Below are 18,524 nucleotides of genomic sequence, written 5' to 3' on the forward strand. Positions count from 1 at the left end.
CAGTATAGAGGACCATGCCACAGAGCAAAATCTTTCAGTTCTATATGGAGCTGGCATGTGTTCATCAGCCAGGTCCGCTGTTAAGTAAAGTTAAATCTTTAACCAGTACCTACCTAATATGTTAGGAATATAAAAGACTGAGATGGTATCTGTCTTCAAGGGTTTTGCAGCTTGGTAAGGAAACAGTGGGGAAAAAGTATTCATAAATTACCAGAATTAAAAGCAGTAAAAAATAAAAGGAGTAGCTAAGGACAAAGGGATTACAGAGAAGGGAAAGATGAATCCCAGAAGTGGGGAGATGAGGGGGAAAAACATTTGAAATAGGTCTTTAGGGATGAGGATTTTAGGAAAGTGGGACAGAAGGAGACTTTAGAGCCTGAGTTCTGATCCTGAATCAAATCACTCACCTGCTGAGTGTACACTCCTTAGCCTCTAAGCTTCAATTTAACTGGATAGTGAAGAAAGAATACCACATCTTAAGGGTAATGTGATTATTAAATGAGTTGATGTAAATAAAGTACCTGGCATAGAGAATGCATGTAATATGCCCAGCTGGACACATAGTAAGGAGTCAATAAATGTGAGTTAGTACTAATAACAAAAATCAAAATAAAAAATTACATGTGTGGGAATAAAGTATGGCAGATATGTGTATGATTTGTTTCTACAATGTTCACCATACTAGTTTGTTCCTATAATTTGTATAGTCAGATAATAATACGACAGTTTAATTTTGAATCTCTGGGCTTAAAGGGGATCAAATGTAAAAAAGCCATACAATGTAGCCAGGTAAACATGGTCCACTAGTGAACCATGAGGTCTAACATGACCAAATAGATCGTTTCTCTTGTCGGCAAACTCTCTAAGAGTTAGGTTGTACAGGTTTTTTGGTTTTTTTTAAAGACTTAATTTATCTCAAGAGTAAAATTTCCCTTTGGTAAGATACTGATGAATTTAAAGGCTTTGATAGATTGTTAAGGGGGAGATTTTAAGTCAGCCATTTTTTCTGACTTGCTTTTGATTATTTGATGTGGTTACTGGAGGAGCAGAAGAACCTGGTGGTTAAGAGCAAGACTTGGAAATCTGAGAGTCTCGGATTAGAGTCCTAGATTTTCAATTTACTGCAACCAATTTTAGGAAAATTACTTTTTCAATAAAAGATTAGCATGTATACAGATTGCCAACAAACACATGAAAGGATGCTCAACATCACTAATCATTAGAGAAATGCAAATCAAAAGTACAATGAGGTATCACCTCACACCAGTCAGAATGGCCATCATCAAAAAATCTACAAACACTAAATTCTGGAGAGGGTGTGGAGAAAAGGGACTACTCTTGCACTGCTGGTCAGAATGTAAATTGATACAGCCACTATGGAGAACAGTATGGAGGTTCCTTAAAAAACTAAAAACAGAACTACCGTACGACCCAGCAATCCCACTACTGGGCAAATACCCTGAGAAACCCATTATTCCGGAAGAGTCACGTACCACAATGTTCATCGCAGCTCTATTTACAATAGCCAGGACATGGAAGCAACCTAAGTGCCCATCGACAGATGAATGGATAAAGAAGATGTGCCACATATATACAATGGAATATTACTCAGCCATAAAAAGAAACAAAACTGAGTTATTTGTAGTGAGGTGGATGGACCTAGAGTCTGTCATATAGAATGAAGCAAGTCAGAAAGAGAAAAATAAATACTATATGCTAACACATATATATGGAATCTAAAAAAAAAAAAGAAGAACCTAGGGGCAAGACAGGTATAAAGATGCAGATGTAGAGAATGGCCTTGAGGACATGGGGAGGGGGAAGGGTAAGCTGGGACAAAGTCAGAGAGTGGCATGGACATATATACACTACCAAACATAAAATAGATAGCTAGTGGGAAGCAGCCGCATAGCACAGGGAGATCAGCTTGGTGCTTTGTGACCACCTAGAGGGGTGGGATAGGGAGGGTGGGAGGGAGACGCAATAGGGAGAAGATATGGGGATATATGTATATGTATAGCTGATTCACTTTGTTATAAAGCAGAAACTAACACACCATTGTAAAGCAATTATACTCCAATAAAGATGTTAAAAAAAAAAAGATTAGCACGTGGTGCATAGTATGTGCTTAATTAGTAAGTGCTACCATGATTATTAGAGAGCAAATGGTAATCAAGAATTCAAAAGAAAACATTTAGAATTGAATCATTTCTACTGAGAACTGAGATAATCTACCTGAATTTTCAGTTGAATGGAATGAAGGAGATTGCACTCAGATCAAAGGTACAAAACAAATTCTCTCCAGGAATCAATGAACAGTTTGCACTGCTATGTGACTTAGAAGTGATTCTTGGCCTTGTAGGGATCCCTGAATTTGTTAGTGAACTTGTATATTAAATTAGTACAACACAACTGTGCTTAAAGCAATACTGTATTCAAATATTCAGTAACTACATGTGATTCATATACCTTTATAAAAATAAAATAGAAAACTTCAGTACTAAATTAATATGAAAGTAAAAGCAATTAGCAAGTTGTTTATCTAAAATAATGCCAACTAACTGTAAAAGATCGCAGAACCTGGCATGACTTAAAACAAATGTTTTTGAACCCTGTTCCCATAGGCCTTCTCAGGAACTTATCAATGATCATCATCAATGATTCCGACCCCCTTTTTTTAAAAAAAATATACCATCTGTGGCAGATTAATTCCATTAATAGCCTCAGTTCTTCACCCATCACTATATGCACTCTCTCTGCCCTGTCGTTTTACCATGTCCTCTCATTCTGCCTCACCTATGTGATTTGCTCTAGCTAATGGGATATTAGCAAATATGATGCAAGCTGAAGTTGAGAAATTGGGCATTTATGCTCACTTTTACACCTCTTTTTTTTTTAAGTTTTATTTATTTATTTATTTTTTTGCTTTATAACAAATTTAATCAGTTATACATATACATATGTTCCCATATCCCCTCCCTTTTGCGTCTCCCTCCCACCCTCCCTATTCCACCCCTCCAGGCGGTCACAAAGCACCGAGCTGATCTCCCTGTGCTATGCGGCTGCTTCCCACTAGCTATCTACCTTACATTTGGTAGTGTATATATGTCCATGCCGCTCTTTCACTTTGTCACAGCTTACCCTTCCCCCTCCCCATATCCTCAAGTCCATTCTCTAGTAGGTCTGTGTCTTTATTCCTGTCTTGCCCCTATGTTATTCATGACATTTTTTTTTCTTAAATTCCATATATATGTGTCAGCATACGGTATTTGTCTTTCTCTTTCTCACTTACTTCACTCTGTATGACAGGCTCTAGGTCCATCCACCTCATTACAAATAACTCAATTTCGTTTCTTTTTATGGCTGAGTAATATTCCATTGTATATATGTGCCACATCTTCTTTACCCATTCATCCGATGATGGACACTTAGGTTGTTTCCACCTCTGGGCTATTGTAAATATACACCTCTGCTTTTGCCCTGAGAACATGCCTGGGCTGGTTTACTGGATGGCAATGAGAGACACAGGGGGAAGCTGCTATGGGGCAGGGCGAAGCTGTCCACTTGACAGCCAGCTAACCCCAAAATACTTGATGGAGCCCAGCCAATATCCAAAGAACCTCCAGGCTTATTTGCCAATCACTGATTCATGAGTGAAATAAATGCTTATTTACTTTAAGCTAATGAGTTTTGGGGTGGTGTGTAATGTAGCATTGCTGTGGCAATAGATAAATAATAGACCATCTCTTCTCAATTGGATCCTCACCATGATGTTTAAACAAGTGTGAGGTCTCTCATTCCTTAAAAAACAAGGCTTCACTCAATCTTTTACCTTCCTGAGGTTAATATTTTTAGAGTTAGATTACTTTACTGAGTTGTCCTATACTTGCTCCCACCATTTTCAATACCTCTCATTCTTTAACCTACTTCAATCTAGCTTCCAGCCTTTTACTCCATGAGGGCAGCACTAAAGTCACCAATGACATGATAAGTCTAATGAACGATCTTTAGTTTTCTACTTTTTTGCCTTCCTAACAACATTCAACACTGTTGCCCATTTCTTCTGCTATGGACTGGATTGTGTCAGCCCCTCTCTCCCCCATGCCCCTCCCATCTCCCTGCCTCAGATTTATATATTAAGAGATATAGGGCTTTTAGGAAGTAATTAAGGTGAAATGAGGTCACAGGGCGGGGCCATAATCCAATTGGATTGATGTCCCTATAAGACGAGAAGGAGATACCAGAGAACAGGAAAATGGCCTGCAAGCCAGGAAGAGAGCTCTCACCAGCATCAGAACCCTCCAGATCTTGGACTTCCCAGCCTCCAGAACTGTGAGGCGATAAATTTCTGTTGTTTAAGTCATGCAGTCCATGTTATTTTGTTATGGCAGCCTGAGCAGAGTAAGATACCCTCTTTCTTGAGACTCACTTTTTTTGGCTTTTGAGACAAAAAACAATACTGGCTTTCCTTTGCCTCTTCCTGTCACTGCAAGGCAACCCACTCTACCTGCAGAGTACATATTGGCATTTCTCAAGGTTGAGTACCAGGCTTTCTTTTCTTCTCCTATACTCTCCCTTAGCTCTCATCCATACTCAGTTTCAGTCATGAATGTTATCCTAGATATCTCAATTTTCCTGAGTACTCAACCTAAAGCAGCTCTCCCTAAAAACTCCTTATGTCATTTAATTTCATTAACACAGAATTTACCAGTGCCTTCTGTTTTCTATTTTATTTTTCTCCCCCTCCCAAAAAAATACAAGCTTGATGACAGTAGAAATCCCTGTTGGTCTTGTTCAGTATATTATTTTCAGCACCTAGCATATAGAAACTGGATAAATATTTGTTAAAAAAATAAATCTGGGATATTTGTTTCTGGCCATGATGAAGTAACAAAATGAATTTGCCCTCTCACTTTAAACAACTTAAACCCCCCCCCACAAAATATATGAAATAACGTTTTTAAGATAATGGATGACAGGAAGTATAGGATGACAATGATTCCTGACAAAAGGGAAGCAAAAGGTGGTAAGTCCTAAAATTTGCTCTGGCTTACTGCTTGGAGAGTTGCCAGACTGCAGTATAGGGGGGACCCAAATAGAGCTTGGAAATCTTCCTGAGAAAGGAAGACAGAGTTTGGAGGTGAAGGAGTCCCAGGTGACTAGAATGTGTGGAGCAGAATACAGGAAAGAGAGCTGCAGAGAAAGCTAGTTCCAGAGCTCCTTGCAAGTCTGTAGATAAATACTGATCAGTACATGAATGTTTCCCAAGGCTGTGAAATAGACCACTGAAAAGGACCAGCTGGAAGATACCTAGAGGCCATACAGGACTGGATATAATTGGTGTTCCCACCAAAAAAGAATGGAAAGACCTCCTAGCCCCTGGGGCATTAAGTAGAGTCCTCAGACAGGTGTTGGTATTACCTGAGTAGTGGGGTAAAATTAGCCACTGAGAGGACGTGAACATGGTTTTTGAGAACCTGCATGGTCTAGCCTTCACTTGCTCCTCAATCTTCACCACACCTGACATCATGCTCCTCCTTTCCGTCTTGACTCAAGACACACCAGTCATGTCTTATCCTTCTTACCCGCCAGGAATACCAAGCCTCATACTTTTTTCACATTCAGTTCTTCCTGGAAGATCACTCCTCCCCTCCCCATTCTCTGCCACTTGGCCTAGTTGGTTCCTACTCATTCTTCCTACTCACTCTCACTCAGCTCAGTGGTCATTTCCTCAGAGAAGTCTTCCTTCACTTCCTTGACTTGATTAGATCTCCCTATAAGGAATTCTCATAGTACCACCTACGAATTAAGAAGTTGTAAGATTTGTGTAACTGTTTTCTCAATGTCTGCCTCTCCAAACAAACTTGACCGTGAATGGAGTGACATCTGGTTTTGTCCCCCCATCATATTCCATATGTCTAGCATACTGCCTGGCACACAGGAGACAAACGTTTTTGAAAGAATTAATGGGGTCTATAGATACTGGTTTCTAAAATGTAGCCTTCTGTATGTTTATATAACACAGAGACAAAGAAGCAAACAAATGAATTTTCCAGGTTGCCTAGAACTGGAATTGAGGGGGAGAAAAAAGAAGCCAAGGTCTTACTTAAAATTAAACAAAAACAAGGAAGAAAAAACCTGGCAGGATGAAATCATTCAGACACCTACTCTGCCTTTTATTTTTCTGTAATTAAACAAAAGGTGAATTCAGTAGGCTTTATATTATGATAATCACAGGACACTCAGCTCCCCTACAAAGAAAACTATTTAGTGCCCAGGAAAAATGAGGAGAAAAACATGGTAGCCATGAAAGCTGAACTAAAAATTTTGAATTACTAAGTGAAGAAATAGAGAAGGAAAAAAGAGGTAAGAAAAGGGGAGAAGGGAACACTTGAGGAAGGAATTTAAGGTGTGAAGCACTGAAATCAATCTCTTTCTAACAGGTGGTAGCATCTGGTTAAGGAAGAGAAGGGTGACCCTTGAACTTACCTCAGATAGACAAAGCAGGTCTGGAGGCTGCAGGGAGAGAATAAAGGTTTACAAAACAATAAAACTGGCATTGAGGGCTCCCCCAGCACCACTCTGCTGGATAAAGACAGATCTTGTTCCATAGAGAAAAACAAAATAACACAACTACACGTCAGAAATGTATTGTGCGAGGTGGGACTGGACAACAGGGAGTGAGTATGGATGGGTGTTGGAATGAACTGGATATAATAATCTTAATTTACTAAAAAAATACAATAATTTTTTTTTCTAGTCACACCTTATTAAAATTCTGATATCAACAGGGGTCAGCAAACTTTTTCTGCAAAGGGCCAGATAATATATTAGGTTTTGTGGGCTTTATAATCTCTGTTGCAACTACTCAATTCAGCTTCTGTGGCATAAAAACAGCAATAGACAAACACATAAGTGAATGAGCATGGCAATGTTCCAATAAAACTACTTACAGACGTCCCAAGTTAGAAAGTTAATTTTGTTTGAAAATAGCGCTGTACTCCGTATCCATTAAAAGGGAGAATCAGGGCTTCCCTGGGGGCGCAGTGGTTGAGAGTCCGCCTGCCGATGCAGGGGACACGGGTTCGTGCCCCGGTCCGGGAGGATCCCATGTGCCGCGGAGCGGCTAGGCCTGTGAGCCATGGCCGCTGGGCCTGCGCGTCCGGAGCCTGTGCTCCGCAACGGGAGAGGCCACAGCAGTGAGAGGCCCGCGTACCGCAAAAAAAAAAAAAAGGGAGAATCAAACAACTTATCTTTCTATAACTTATACTAATTATGTTGCCAAAGTGAAAAAACAACTTGAAATATTTTTTGATAAGTTCCCTGAGTTCCTTTGTAACTCTAGTATATAACAATGCATGGTAGATCAAAAGAAAAATATACAATATTTGTTGAATAAATTGAATAGTTTTCTTGAAAGATATGGGGCAATTAGTAAAGCAGAATGTCCGTAACGGCTGACAAAGCAATGGGATATAAGATATGCAAGAAAAATTCTAAGAAAAAAAATCAAGACAAGGAATTACTAAAGTAGCTCTTTCATATTTTAATATAGTATTATGGCAATAATACTATATTAAAACTCTTTAAAACCTGACATTCTTCTCTTTACTCAGTTCCTATGAAAATCACAATGATGGGGAAAATAACCAATTGTAAACAGACTGGATTTTTATTAAAATTTTTTGATTTCATTAGAATACTTTAAATAATTGGGTCACAGTTCTAATATTTTTACTGATGGCACTGGCAAGTAAAATGGTAATATGAAGCCCATGTAATACAGAACAGGTCAATGTATTTATTATTTCTTATATTAAAATATCTGTCTTTGTTTCACCCAGTTCTGACCAAATTAAGAGTGTGGATAAATTAAGACTTGAGGAGACACTGATCTCGTATGTTTTCTTAAACTCATAAGATACTTTCTCATGGTCTGTAATACAGAGAGGAAAGCCACCTGAACTGACTGCTACCACAGCTCTTCCTTTCTTAACTCATTATGAAATAAAATCTAATATACAAAAATGAAACTAATTATACAAAATAGGCTGATCCACCATGCATTGTTAGACATTAGAGTTACAAAGGAACTGAGAGAACTTATCAAAAAATATTTCAAGTTGTTTTTTCACTTTGGCAACATAATTAGTATAAGCTGAAGAAAGATAATTTGTTTGATTCTCCCTATTAATGGATATGGAGTACACCAGTATTTTCAAACAAAATTAACTTTCTAACTTGGGGCATCTGTAAGCAGTTTTATTGGAACATTGCCATGCTCATTCACTTATGTGTTTGTCTATTGCTGTTTTTATGCCACAGAAGCTGAATTGAGTAGTTGCAACAGAGATTATAAAGCCCACAAAGCCTAAAATATTAATTATGTGTCTTCTTTCAATGGCGAATCTTAGTAAAGCACTTACAATTTAATTTTGATTACTCTAACAATTTATGTACAACAAGAACAAATCTAGTACATAGATTAACTTACATTTTTACAGTCATTGCTTTCTTTCTGGGAACATCACAGTAAGTACAGAGAAAGCCTAGCAGGAAACTATGTAGAGCAGTGTTTCCTAATTATGTTGCCCAAACTGTGTTCTGTGGGATATAAAATTTGGAGAATGCGGTTTAACATGCTAATGGGGCACTGCAACTCAATAAGCACAGGAAAGAGAAGGGAGCATTTCCCAACGTTATTAGACCACAGAACACTCTGCACACAGAACATCTTGGTGGACTAGCGTTTCCTGGAATACACCTTTGGAATGCTTGCATAGCAAACTAGATTAAGGTGACTAAATCATCTGGAAACGTTTTTCTATCAGAATGAAATTCAGAAAACCATCTACTCTATGCTTTACAGTTTTTCCATTAGAAGATAATTATTATGCTGAATAACAGCACATGAAGTAACTCTAATTCTAAATTTTATTTTTAAATGCTAAAGGATACTCTGTGCCGAGGGTTGCCTCAACCATACAAATTTAAAAGAATATCTTGAGTTAGGATTCAAAAAAAATATGGTAAAATGTTCATTAGCAGGACCAGAGAAGTATGCACGGTTAGTATCAGTTTTAGGTAGTTAAAGGAGTAATCACCAATCAGTTATATACCTGAGTGAAAACCAGAATTCTGAATGGAAAGAATACATATATATATTCAGTCGTTTTTGAGGATAGACCACAAAACAGGAGAAGCTGACAAACTGAACTTTTTTCAATCCAATCCAAAGTGTCAACTTGAGTTCTGAATTTTTAAGGGAAAATTTAACGTTTTAGGAAAATAGTAGCTTTAAGTACACACTAGGTTATTCTAGTTTGAAATTTCCTCGGAGGTGTCCAAAGTCCATTTATTACATCCAGATATGTATCAATTAGGAAAAGGCACACCTTTGCTTTAGGAATTCAAGACACTGACATTGAAGAGGTCTATATTATTATTTTCAATAGTCACACATAATTTTAGGCCATTACCACCTCTGAAACCATCTCTTACAATTGGCCCTTCACACACCCCATTCTGCCCTCCCCTCAAATCTACACTGTGTGCAGCTATTAGAAAAACACTCCTTAGAATTACACTTTGATCACATAGTTTATCACAATTCACAGAATGAATTCTTGGTTTGATCTCTTTTCTTCCTGTTACGCCCACTTGGTGAACCTAATTACTCTTAAGTATAAGGGCCCACCTTTCTCCAAGCTTACATTCTGGCAACTGAGATAAAATCACAAAGCTGTTCAATCCTGTTATTTTTTGAGACAGTATTTCAAACATTATCCACAGAGCTCAATGCCCACCATGCTACTCTTAGATTACCTCTTGATTCATAGAAAATAGACTCTAGTACCCTCAATATTCTGCCCATAAACTTATAAACTGCTTTGCATCCTCATATATTATCCCGACTATTCTCATGTTTTAAGAGAGAAATGACTCCTCCGGCCAAAAGCAATCTCTCTAAAGATGCTCCAAGATATCCCATAATCAAGTCAGGGGCTTCACACCATTTCTCCTACTTGCCATCTCATTTTTCTATCTTCAATCTTTTTTTCCACCGGCTTCTTCCCATTGGCATCTAAACATCCTTCAACTGGGCTTCCCTTTCACTACTTCCCTATTTTCTCTCCAATCATAGCCATTTACATTTTTCTGTGCTAATTTTCTTCATTTCCTCTTCCTGCATTTAGTCAATCATAACATTTCTGGCTCCATTAGTCCCCCCAAACTGCTCTCTCCCAAATCTCTAAAATAACCTCTTGTGCTATGTTCAATGGAACATTTCAAGGCCTAACTGACCTCTTAATAACATTTTACACTGTTGTTTTCTCCCTTCTTAAAACATATTTCCTTTCACCATGCTCTACTGGCTTTCCTCTTACCTCCTGACTACGCATCAGTCTCCTTTTACACATATCTTTTCCTTTCTCCATATCTTTGGGGATCCGAGACCCTATGTTCTTCATATTTTACACTGAACAGTCTCTTCCACTCTCATGGCTTCAATTATTTGCTGGCCCCAAAATCTGTATCTCCAGCTCAGACCCCTCTCCTGAGCAAAAAACCCATATTAACTAATTCCTTCCTAAACATCTTTTCTTGGATACCCCACTAGATACTTCAAATTTCTTATGTCTAAAACTGAACACCTTGAGTGTTCTCTTATATCTCAGTGAATATTACAATCACCTACCCAGATGTTGAAGCCGAAAACCTGGATGTTATCCTTTATTCCTCTCTTCTCTAAGACAGGTTGATTCTACTTCATGGATCTCTCTCAAATATATTGATTCACCCCCATTACTGCCACTATTAGGGCTCAAGATATTTTTTTTTTCATCAACTGATGCTGACCTCACAATTTGGGCTATGCTTCCATCAGTAGCTTTATCTTTTGCCATTTTTCCATCTACCCCCTGCCCCATCCTTAATTCCTATTTTGTGTCTCAGCTATATGAACTAAACTAATCAGTGCCCCAGACAAGCCTGCTCTCTTCTGTCACCCAAATTTTCCCCATGCAATTTGCTTCTGCCTGAAATACTCTCTGGACCTCTAATACTTTGTCATCCTTCAAATTTCAGCTTAAAAGTAGGAATCCTTGCCTAGTTCTCTGAACCTGGGTTCAATTTCCCTGTTACGTGCTCCTACAGTCAATCTCTCCCATCACAGCACTCAGCTTTCTACCAGAATTGCCTATTCACTATCCCCCATGAGATGATAAGCTCCTTGAGAGTACAAACCATGACTTTCACCATTCTATCCTCTTAAAACATATAATATCCCACTTAAAACATAAAATACACTCTATATATTGAATAAATAAGCGATATAGATCTTGTTTTCTCACTTAGGTGGAAAAAGAACTTTTTGAACCTTTTCCAGTGCCTAAGAGCATATTGTAGGCATTCAAAAAGTATTTGTTGAAACAAGAATAGAATAGAATTGCATTTCTTCTTCTTCCTTTCCATGTCTACAGTTGATATATAGCAGTACAAATGTAGTCAAGTATAACTTTTAAAACTTCTGTGTACTAAACTATATCTGGACAGTTAATCTTGAAATGTTTAAAAACAAGACATTTATGGTAGAAGCAAAACTCTTTATCAACAGAAATATTCCATTAATTCATTATATACCTAGAAAAGTCCTGTTGTTAAAAGTCTATCTCAAATTTCCAGTCACTAAGTACTCTATGAAGAAGAAAAACACATATAAAACTAATAATGAATTTTAGTGTCATTTCCAAAAAGGCAAAAAGAAGTATGGAATATCAAGAATAATGAGAAAAAAAAACACCTTAAGAAACATTTAGAAATCAGATAATATAACAAATATTGCTATAAATACAACTTTATAAAAATAATGTCCCTGTTGATTGAGTGGAAAAAAAAAGAATGTAAAAAATAAAGAAGGAAAGTTATCAGTAAAAGATAAATAAAACTTTAAGCAGAACATGAACTACTACTAGTAATTTTTAAAATGAGAAAAGGTAAAAAACAACTATTAATATGATATTAAAAATTTTTTAAATGTCACAAGGATTTGAAATTAATTTGAAAAGTAATAATTAGGCATCTTCCATCTTATTTTTCTAGGCTGATCTCATATTTATAGTGAGGTGAAGAATCATATTCAAATAAATTTACACTTATACATTAGAAAGATACAATGGTTAAGAAGCTGGAAGGAACAAAATACAGTTCTGTTGAAAAATGACAATGTAAACTACCTTAAGTATGAAATGAGGATGGTATAAAGAATTAAAAATGAAACACTACACTTTATTCTCCATTCATGGCAGTCTTTTAAAAATATGTGTGAATATTTTTAGGTGAATTATAAGTTCTTTTAAAAAAATAACTATCAGATTTCTTCCCTCTTTTTCCCTGACCTACTATTTGTTGTAATATTATTTTTAGTTATCCTTAGTGCAAGAAACAAAGGGCATTACTTTTAGATTTGACTCATCTTTCATAATGGAGACTTTAATTTGACCACCTTTAAAATTTTAATCACTGAACGTTAGTTAAAAATTTAAAATCACTGCATGTTAGATATACTGAAATAAGTATTATAAAGTTATTCACTTAAGTAATTGAATTTTGGGGGTCATAATAATCTTCTAACCTATTAAAACTTGAGTTTAATTACTGATTTTAATATTTTAATTTAAGACCTGAGAGTGTTTTTTTAGCTTTTAAAAAAGTTTTTTTAAAAGGTAATAAAAATAGAGCTGCCAATACCTTCTGGACCCCAAAAAAGACTCCCCTAAAATACACAATGTAACAATGCAACCATATGATAAAATATCCTTAAATTTCCAAATGTAACCCGGCACTCTTTCACGTCAGGGAAGTAATCAACAAGCACTACCACACTCTTACTTATCCTAAATTGTCTAGCACCTATCAATAAGCAGAGCTTGAACTCACTATGATGGCAACTACAGTGTTTACACCCAATTTTTGCTAGGTTCTAGGGGTAACAGTCTCCCTGAGGCACCAATGTCAGGTCAGTATAACTGAGTAAAGCCCATAATTACTTGCTAAAGTAATTTCAGTTTGCATTCTGAATTTAGCATTACCTTAAAATCACCTGTATATGACTTTCTCCCTTGCTAGGCTATGGATTATCTCCGTAAAGAAATCCTTTATATCCATGGAATCTAGTTCAATGTCAGATATGAAAAAACTATTCAACAAGTTGCTGATTTATTGGAAAAAAAATCTTGTTCCTTGACACTCTTTAAATAAATAAAATCTTAAAGTGGTTCCCAAAGTAGTACCAAAGGGTCTAACAACTTAATGGTGAATGTGAGACTGATACCCTAGGATTATTACATATGTTATAGTCTTTATCAATTTAGCCATGAGATAGTTTTTACTTCCTTCCAGATGGTCTCAAATCAAGACAATAAATATATATTAGCCTGTAGTGTAGTAGTTAATTTTTAGATAGTTACTTGGACATATTTATTTGTCTGTTTTCTATATTTTATATTAGAACTATCAGAAGCAAAAGCAGGTAATGTTTACATTAATATTTTTAGAAGCTTTCTATGTCTCAAATATACTTTAATTTGCTTGAAATCCTGGACACATTTAGATGTGGGGAAGTGTACTGGGACATTTAGCAGCACCTAATTTCATGAGTTTCATACTAGGTGCCAAGAAATTAGATTGTCCAAATTTTTTGGAAATAAAACTAAATCAGCTGTTCTTTTTCTACCCATTATCTCATACTTTACTCAAGGCACCTACAATGAAACTTTAAAATTAAGTAGAGAAAAACTTACCTAGTTGGGATTTTGAATAATAGTTTGCCATTTGTCCACTGTTGCAAGACTGCCGTTTATGTCTTTTTGTTGACATTTCTGTGGTCTTCCATGGTGGTCTTTTTCTTTTGTTCAATTTGCTAAGAACTTCAGAACTATCAGAAGGATTCTTGTCATAGTTAACACATTTATTTAATTTACTATTGTCAAGTTGGCTAGGAAATTTATTGCTTGAAGGACTATTTGCTTTAGCATTTTCTATTTCTTTGGATTGCTTTTTAAAAGAATTTTGCCTAGCAGAATGGGATCTTAAGGTAATGTGCTTTGATTCTTCTATGTGAGTTTGATGATTACTTCCACTGTTAACAGATTCAGGAGAGTAAATGATTGTATTTAACTTAAAAGTATTTCTGTGTTCAAGATAGTTGATCTTCCTCAAAAATATTCTACAATCTTTTAAGGTTTTTGACCTCCAATTATTTGGACATACACTTCCTAGTCTTGGGCCCTTTTCAAAATCTTTTTGGCTGCAGTTTGTTCCATTCTCCTTTGCTTCTGACTTAAATTTATTCTCTAAACTACCATGTGTTTTGAAGTCAGACATTGCCACCCTCTGTTGCAAAAAGTCATCCCTGACTTTAGGTGGCAAAATAAATTGATTATCTACTGTGTTTTTTCCTTGGCGTGGGATGTCAGCATTTGTTCCTCCCTCAGTCTTACTCAAAAATTGGTTCTGACAAAAAAATCTTAAGTTCCTCCTTTTAGAGATCCAAGCACCTGTTCCATGGCTGTGCAGCTTTCCCTCTCTTCTCCACCTTTCATGTCGCAACCTCTTAAACTCAGTTCTTTTTAACCTAGTTAGTGTTAAATTACTTTTCACATTTAAGAGTGGAGAGCTAACCATTTTATGCAGTATATGCAACTTCCCTGCTGATTTTGAAGGAGAAGATAGTGCAAATTTTTTAAAGTGCTTTCTGAAGGGGCTGGTATTAAAATCAGAATATTTGGTCCCTAATTTAATTCCTCTGGTATTTATTACTTCCAAAGGGTTTCGTGCATTTGCTTTTCTAACTAGTGAAAGAGACTGTGTTTCTGTTGTTTGCATAAACCAGGTACAGAGTTCATTCAAATCATACTTTTTCCGAAAAAGCATTTTTACAGGTGAAACTTCAAGTTCTAAAAAACAGGTGTCCAAAGGGCTTGCTATTTTGAAGTTATCGTTTTCAATGTGTTCTCTTTTTTTATGAACACAATTTTCAGCTTCATCTCCACTCACGGACACCCAAGCATTTGTTATTTGCTCAAATCTATTGTTTAATTCCTCTAATAAGGAATCGTTTGAAGTAGAAGCAGCCCACCACCTGAGCAAAGGGTTTGATGAAATTATAGGGTCCAAGGATACTTCAGAAATGGGTATTAACTTATCTTCCAAACGCTTTTTTGCATTCCTTGAATTTCTAGCTCCTGGTGTACCTCTGGAAGCTATTTTAATCCTTGACTGCTTATGTTTGTCCTTCTGACTTTTACCTTTCTGCAAATGGAGTTTACATGATTTATGGAGCAGAGCATTTCTATAAATAAGTGAACCAGAAGATGCTAATGAATGTAAGAAATGCAGAGATGGTTTTCGATCCCTAATAGAATGTCTCAAAGGTATAGTAGCAACCATACTTTTTGATCCATTCTTAAATTCGTCAGCTTCAGTGTGCCTTGTATCCACGGTGCACTGGTGATCATATTTTACTTCAGGCAGATTTTTTTCTAATATATTCTCTTGTTCTAAAGGAGGTAAGCAGCTGCTAATACTTACTTCTCTCTCCTGAGGTGAAATTCTATTAATAGTCACAGATATGCCAGAGATTTTCACTTTTGCAGGTCTACCAGGCTTCCTAATTATTGCCAAAGACTTCTGATTTGGTCGAATAATGTTCTTGGAAGGTTGAGGTATCACAGACTTGTTCTTGATAGGTCTAACATATTCAAAGCCAGACCCCAAGGTCTCAGTTTCAGTAGTCAGACTTGAAATAGCACTTATTCTTTCACCCGAGTCTATTTCATATTCTCTAATATTTCTGAGACTATTATATTCTGTTGGAAAATCAGCAACATTATTATTTAAAGACATACCATTGCTTATGTTTACACTTGCTTCAGAAACATGCCTTTTAGTTCTTCTTGACCTTCCATAAATAACAGTTATTATAATACTCTTCTTATATATACCTTCTTTTACTTCTGATATGAGAGATTCTGGGCTTTTCTTTTCAGCACTAAAGGACTCATTTTGGCAAATGGTGATGTCCGTTTGGTCAGTTTTAGGTTTTGGTGGTCTTCCAATTGGTCGCTTAATCTGTTTCACAACCTGGGGACCTATTTTTTTAGGTCTACCTGGTTTTCTTTTAAAAGATGAATCAATAGCACTGCTTGAATATTCCTTAGGTTCCTCTTGTGGCTTATCACTATTCATATCATCTGTAAACACTGAAGAGGATTCTGCAGTTTCTTTTGCACAATTAAATTTGTTTAGTTCTTTTTGGAGACCGTCACTATCATTAAGATTAGAACTATAATTTTCAAAGTTAGCATTTGGGATATTCTCATTTGTTTCTTTTTTTTTTTCATTTACTTGATGAGTTGGTCGTTTTTCCGAAGGAAGATAGCGATCTGATTTGGAGTTATCAACTGAAGTTAAAGTATATTTGACTCCTTCACTGCTTTTAACCTCAGATAGAAACATGAGTTTGATAGGACTAGAATAGTTGGCAAAAGAAGAGCTTTCAATGGCTTCATATTTTGTTGGTACATTTTCAACACTGGAAATCAAGCTACCTGTATTTAAAACAGATGACTTTTTCTGGTTATCAAGTCTTTTGTTATTCAAATCTATTGTAGGTATATGATTGCTTTTAATATTGGTGGATGCCACTATGGATTTTGATAAACTCTGCTCTTTGCATGTCATTCTACTTACAGTAAGAGTCCTATTTCTACCAGCATGTTGATCTTTACCATCAATTTCTATCAATTTCTTGGATGCTTTATATCCTTCCGATAATGACTGATTATTCCAAGACTTTTTGGCCATATTTATTGTATCTTCCAAACGTTCCACAACAACTTGTAAATTAGAATTCATTGCAATTTTGTTTAAATCTATATTGTGTGAGCTTTCAATCTGAATATTTTTTACTGGATCTTTTTTTTTTGTAGAGTCACAAACTTTTTTGGCCTTAGGTGATTTTTTGAAAATATAATTATTTGTTACATATATAGAATACCACCCTGGAGGTACAATATTTCGTTTAGTTCTGCTCAAAAGTCCAGGGACATCACTTTTCAAAGGAGTTTGAATATTCTCTAATTTTGGATTCTCTTTATGATTTTGCAAAAAATTTTTTCCAGCCACAGATTTCTCCTGTGATCTTCTTATGCTCCTTTTCTCAGAAGTTGTTTTAAAGCTTCCTGAAAATGCATCAAAAGCCAAGTTAGTTTCTAAATTAAGAGGTAGTTGCAATGACTGTAATCCATAATCTGGTGAAAATGTTTCTGCATGATTATTATCTTGAAGGCTTTTAGAATTTTGTAAAGAAGGCCCTTGGCAATGATAGAATTCTTCTTTGTCCGCTGAAAATAGTTCATCATGGCACACAAATTTCCTTGGATTTTTTTCAGTGTATTTTTTTCTTATAAAGTTTTCATCAAGACTAGCAAGTTCTCTTTTTATCCGTAAAGACTGCCTTCTAAATATGGATGAATCAGGGGAGTTGCGCATTGCAAGTAAGGTTTCTTGACGCTTTCGAAATCTTGTCTGAATAATTCTATTTTCTACCTTTTTATCATGTTGACTCAGTAATTCCATAAAACTGTAATCACTGGCCTTTGCATTATGCAAGAGAGAGGTTATTAAATCTCTCAATTTTATATCATTATCTCTATTACAATCACTGCTAGATAATTTTATAAGGTTTGTCATATCTATCGTTTCTATTGATTTTAACTTTTCATTGATACGATCCATTAAATCTTGAAAAATTACAGTAGTTTCACCTTTTTCTTGATTTGTAGTACAATTATTGCTGTCTTCCAAGAGCAAACAATCAGAGTTACTGGATTTTTTAGTTTTATGCATTTTACCTTCATGATCATCTTTGTCACTGCTTATTTCTGCTGGTGTCAGAGATGGAGGCTGGTTAATGTTTGTTTCAAGTCTGTTATTTTCTAAGGCTGAAAGCTCTGAGATGACATCTTTCAATTTTTCAAACCCTTCAGTCTGTACAGGTGATAATGGTGGGGGTGAGGGACTTCGAGATCTACAAACGTCTTTAAGACTTACTGAAGCATCACATATTTCCCTTGATGAAAGAGGAGTCTGAAAGGCTGATTTTGTGGAATGAATGTTTGGTAACAGTCCAGAACAACACCTGTGAGAATTATAACTGCTTGCAATTCCTCTATTCACTGTCTTAATGTGTTCAATAGTTACAGTTTGGCAAGATAAACAATGTATATCTTTAATACAGACTGGCAGAGGCACAAAACCAGGGCTTTGTCTTTCATTGTGTAAATACCCTCTTTCTGCCAGCCTATATTCACAACTACAGAACAGCCCATCTAAGTCATCTTCAATAAGGGGATTTTGAGATTCTGAAGACACAAAATATGATGTATTACAACAGCAAAGAGAAGCAGCATTCTGCTCTTGTACTAGAAATTTCAACATAGCCAAAACTTGTTGCTGGTGAT

The 18,524-nt window shown here is 36.1% G+C and overlaps 1 protein-coding gene across 2 annotated transcripts in view; it reads right to left on the reverse strand.

The window, feature by feature from the left end:
• LCORL (ligand dependent nuclear receptor corepressor like) overlaps window positions 1-18,524 on the reverse strand; it is a gene marked incomplete at both ends in the record, with an annotated part of 176,002 nt that overhangs the window by 5,095 nt on the left and 152,383 nt on the right. Inside the window, one exon of one of the 2 annotated variants that reach the window (XM_079697765.1) lies at window positions 6,490-6,516. The exons of the other annotated variant lie outside the window; for it this stretch is intronic. Within the exon in view, the coding sequence (XP_079553891.1) occupies window positions 6,490-6,516 (27 nt within the window). The remainder of the gene's footprint in view (window positions 1-6,489; window positions 6,517-18,524) is intronic. 2 annotated transcript variants of the gene reach the window in all.

Source organism: Hyperoodon ampullatus (genome assembly GCF_949752795.1).
Source record: "Hyperoodon ampullatus genome assembly, chromosome: 1".
Classification (NCBI taxonomy): domain Eukaryota; kingdom Metazoa; phylum Chordata; class Mammalia; order Artiodactyla; family Ziphiidae; genus Hyperoodon; species Hyperoodon ampullatus.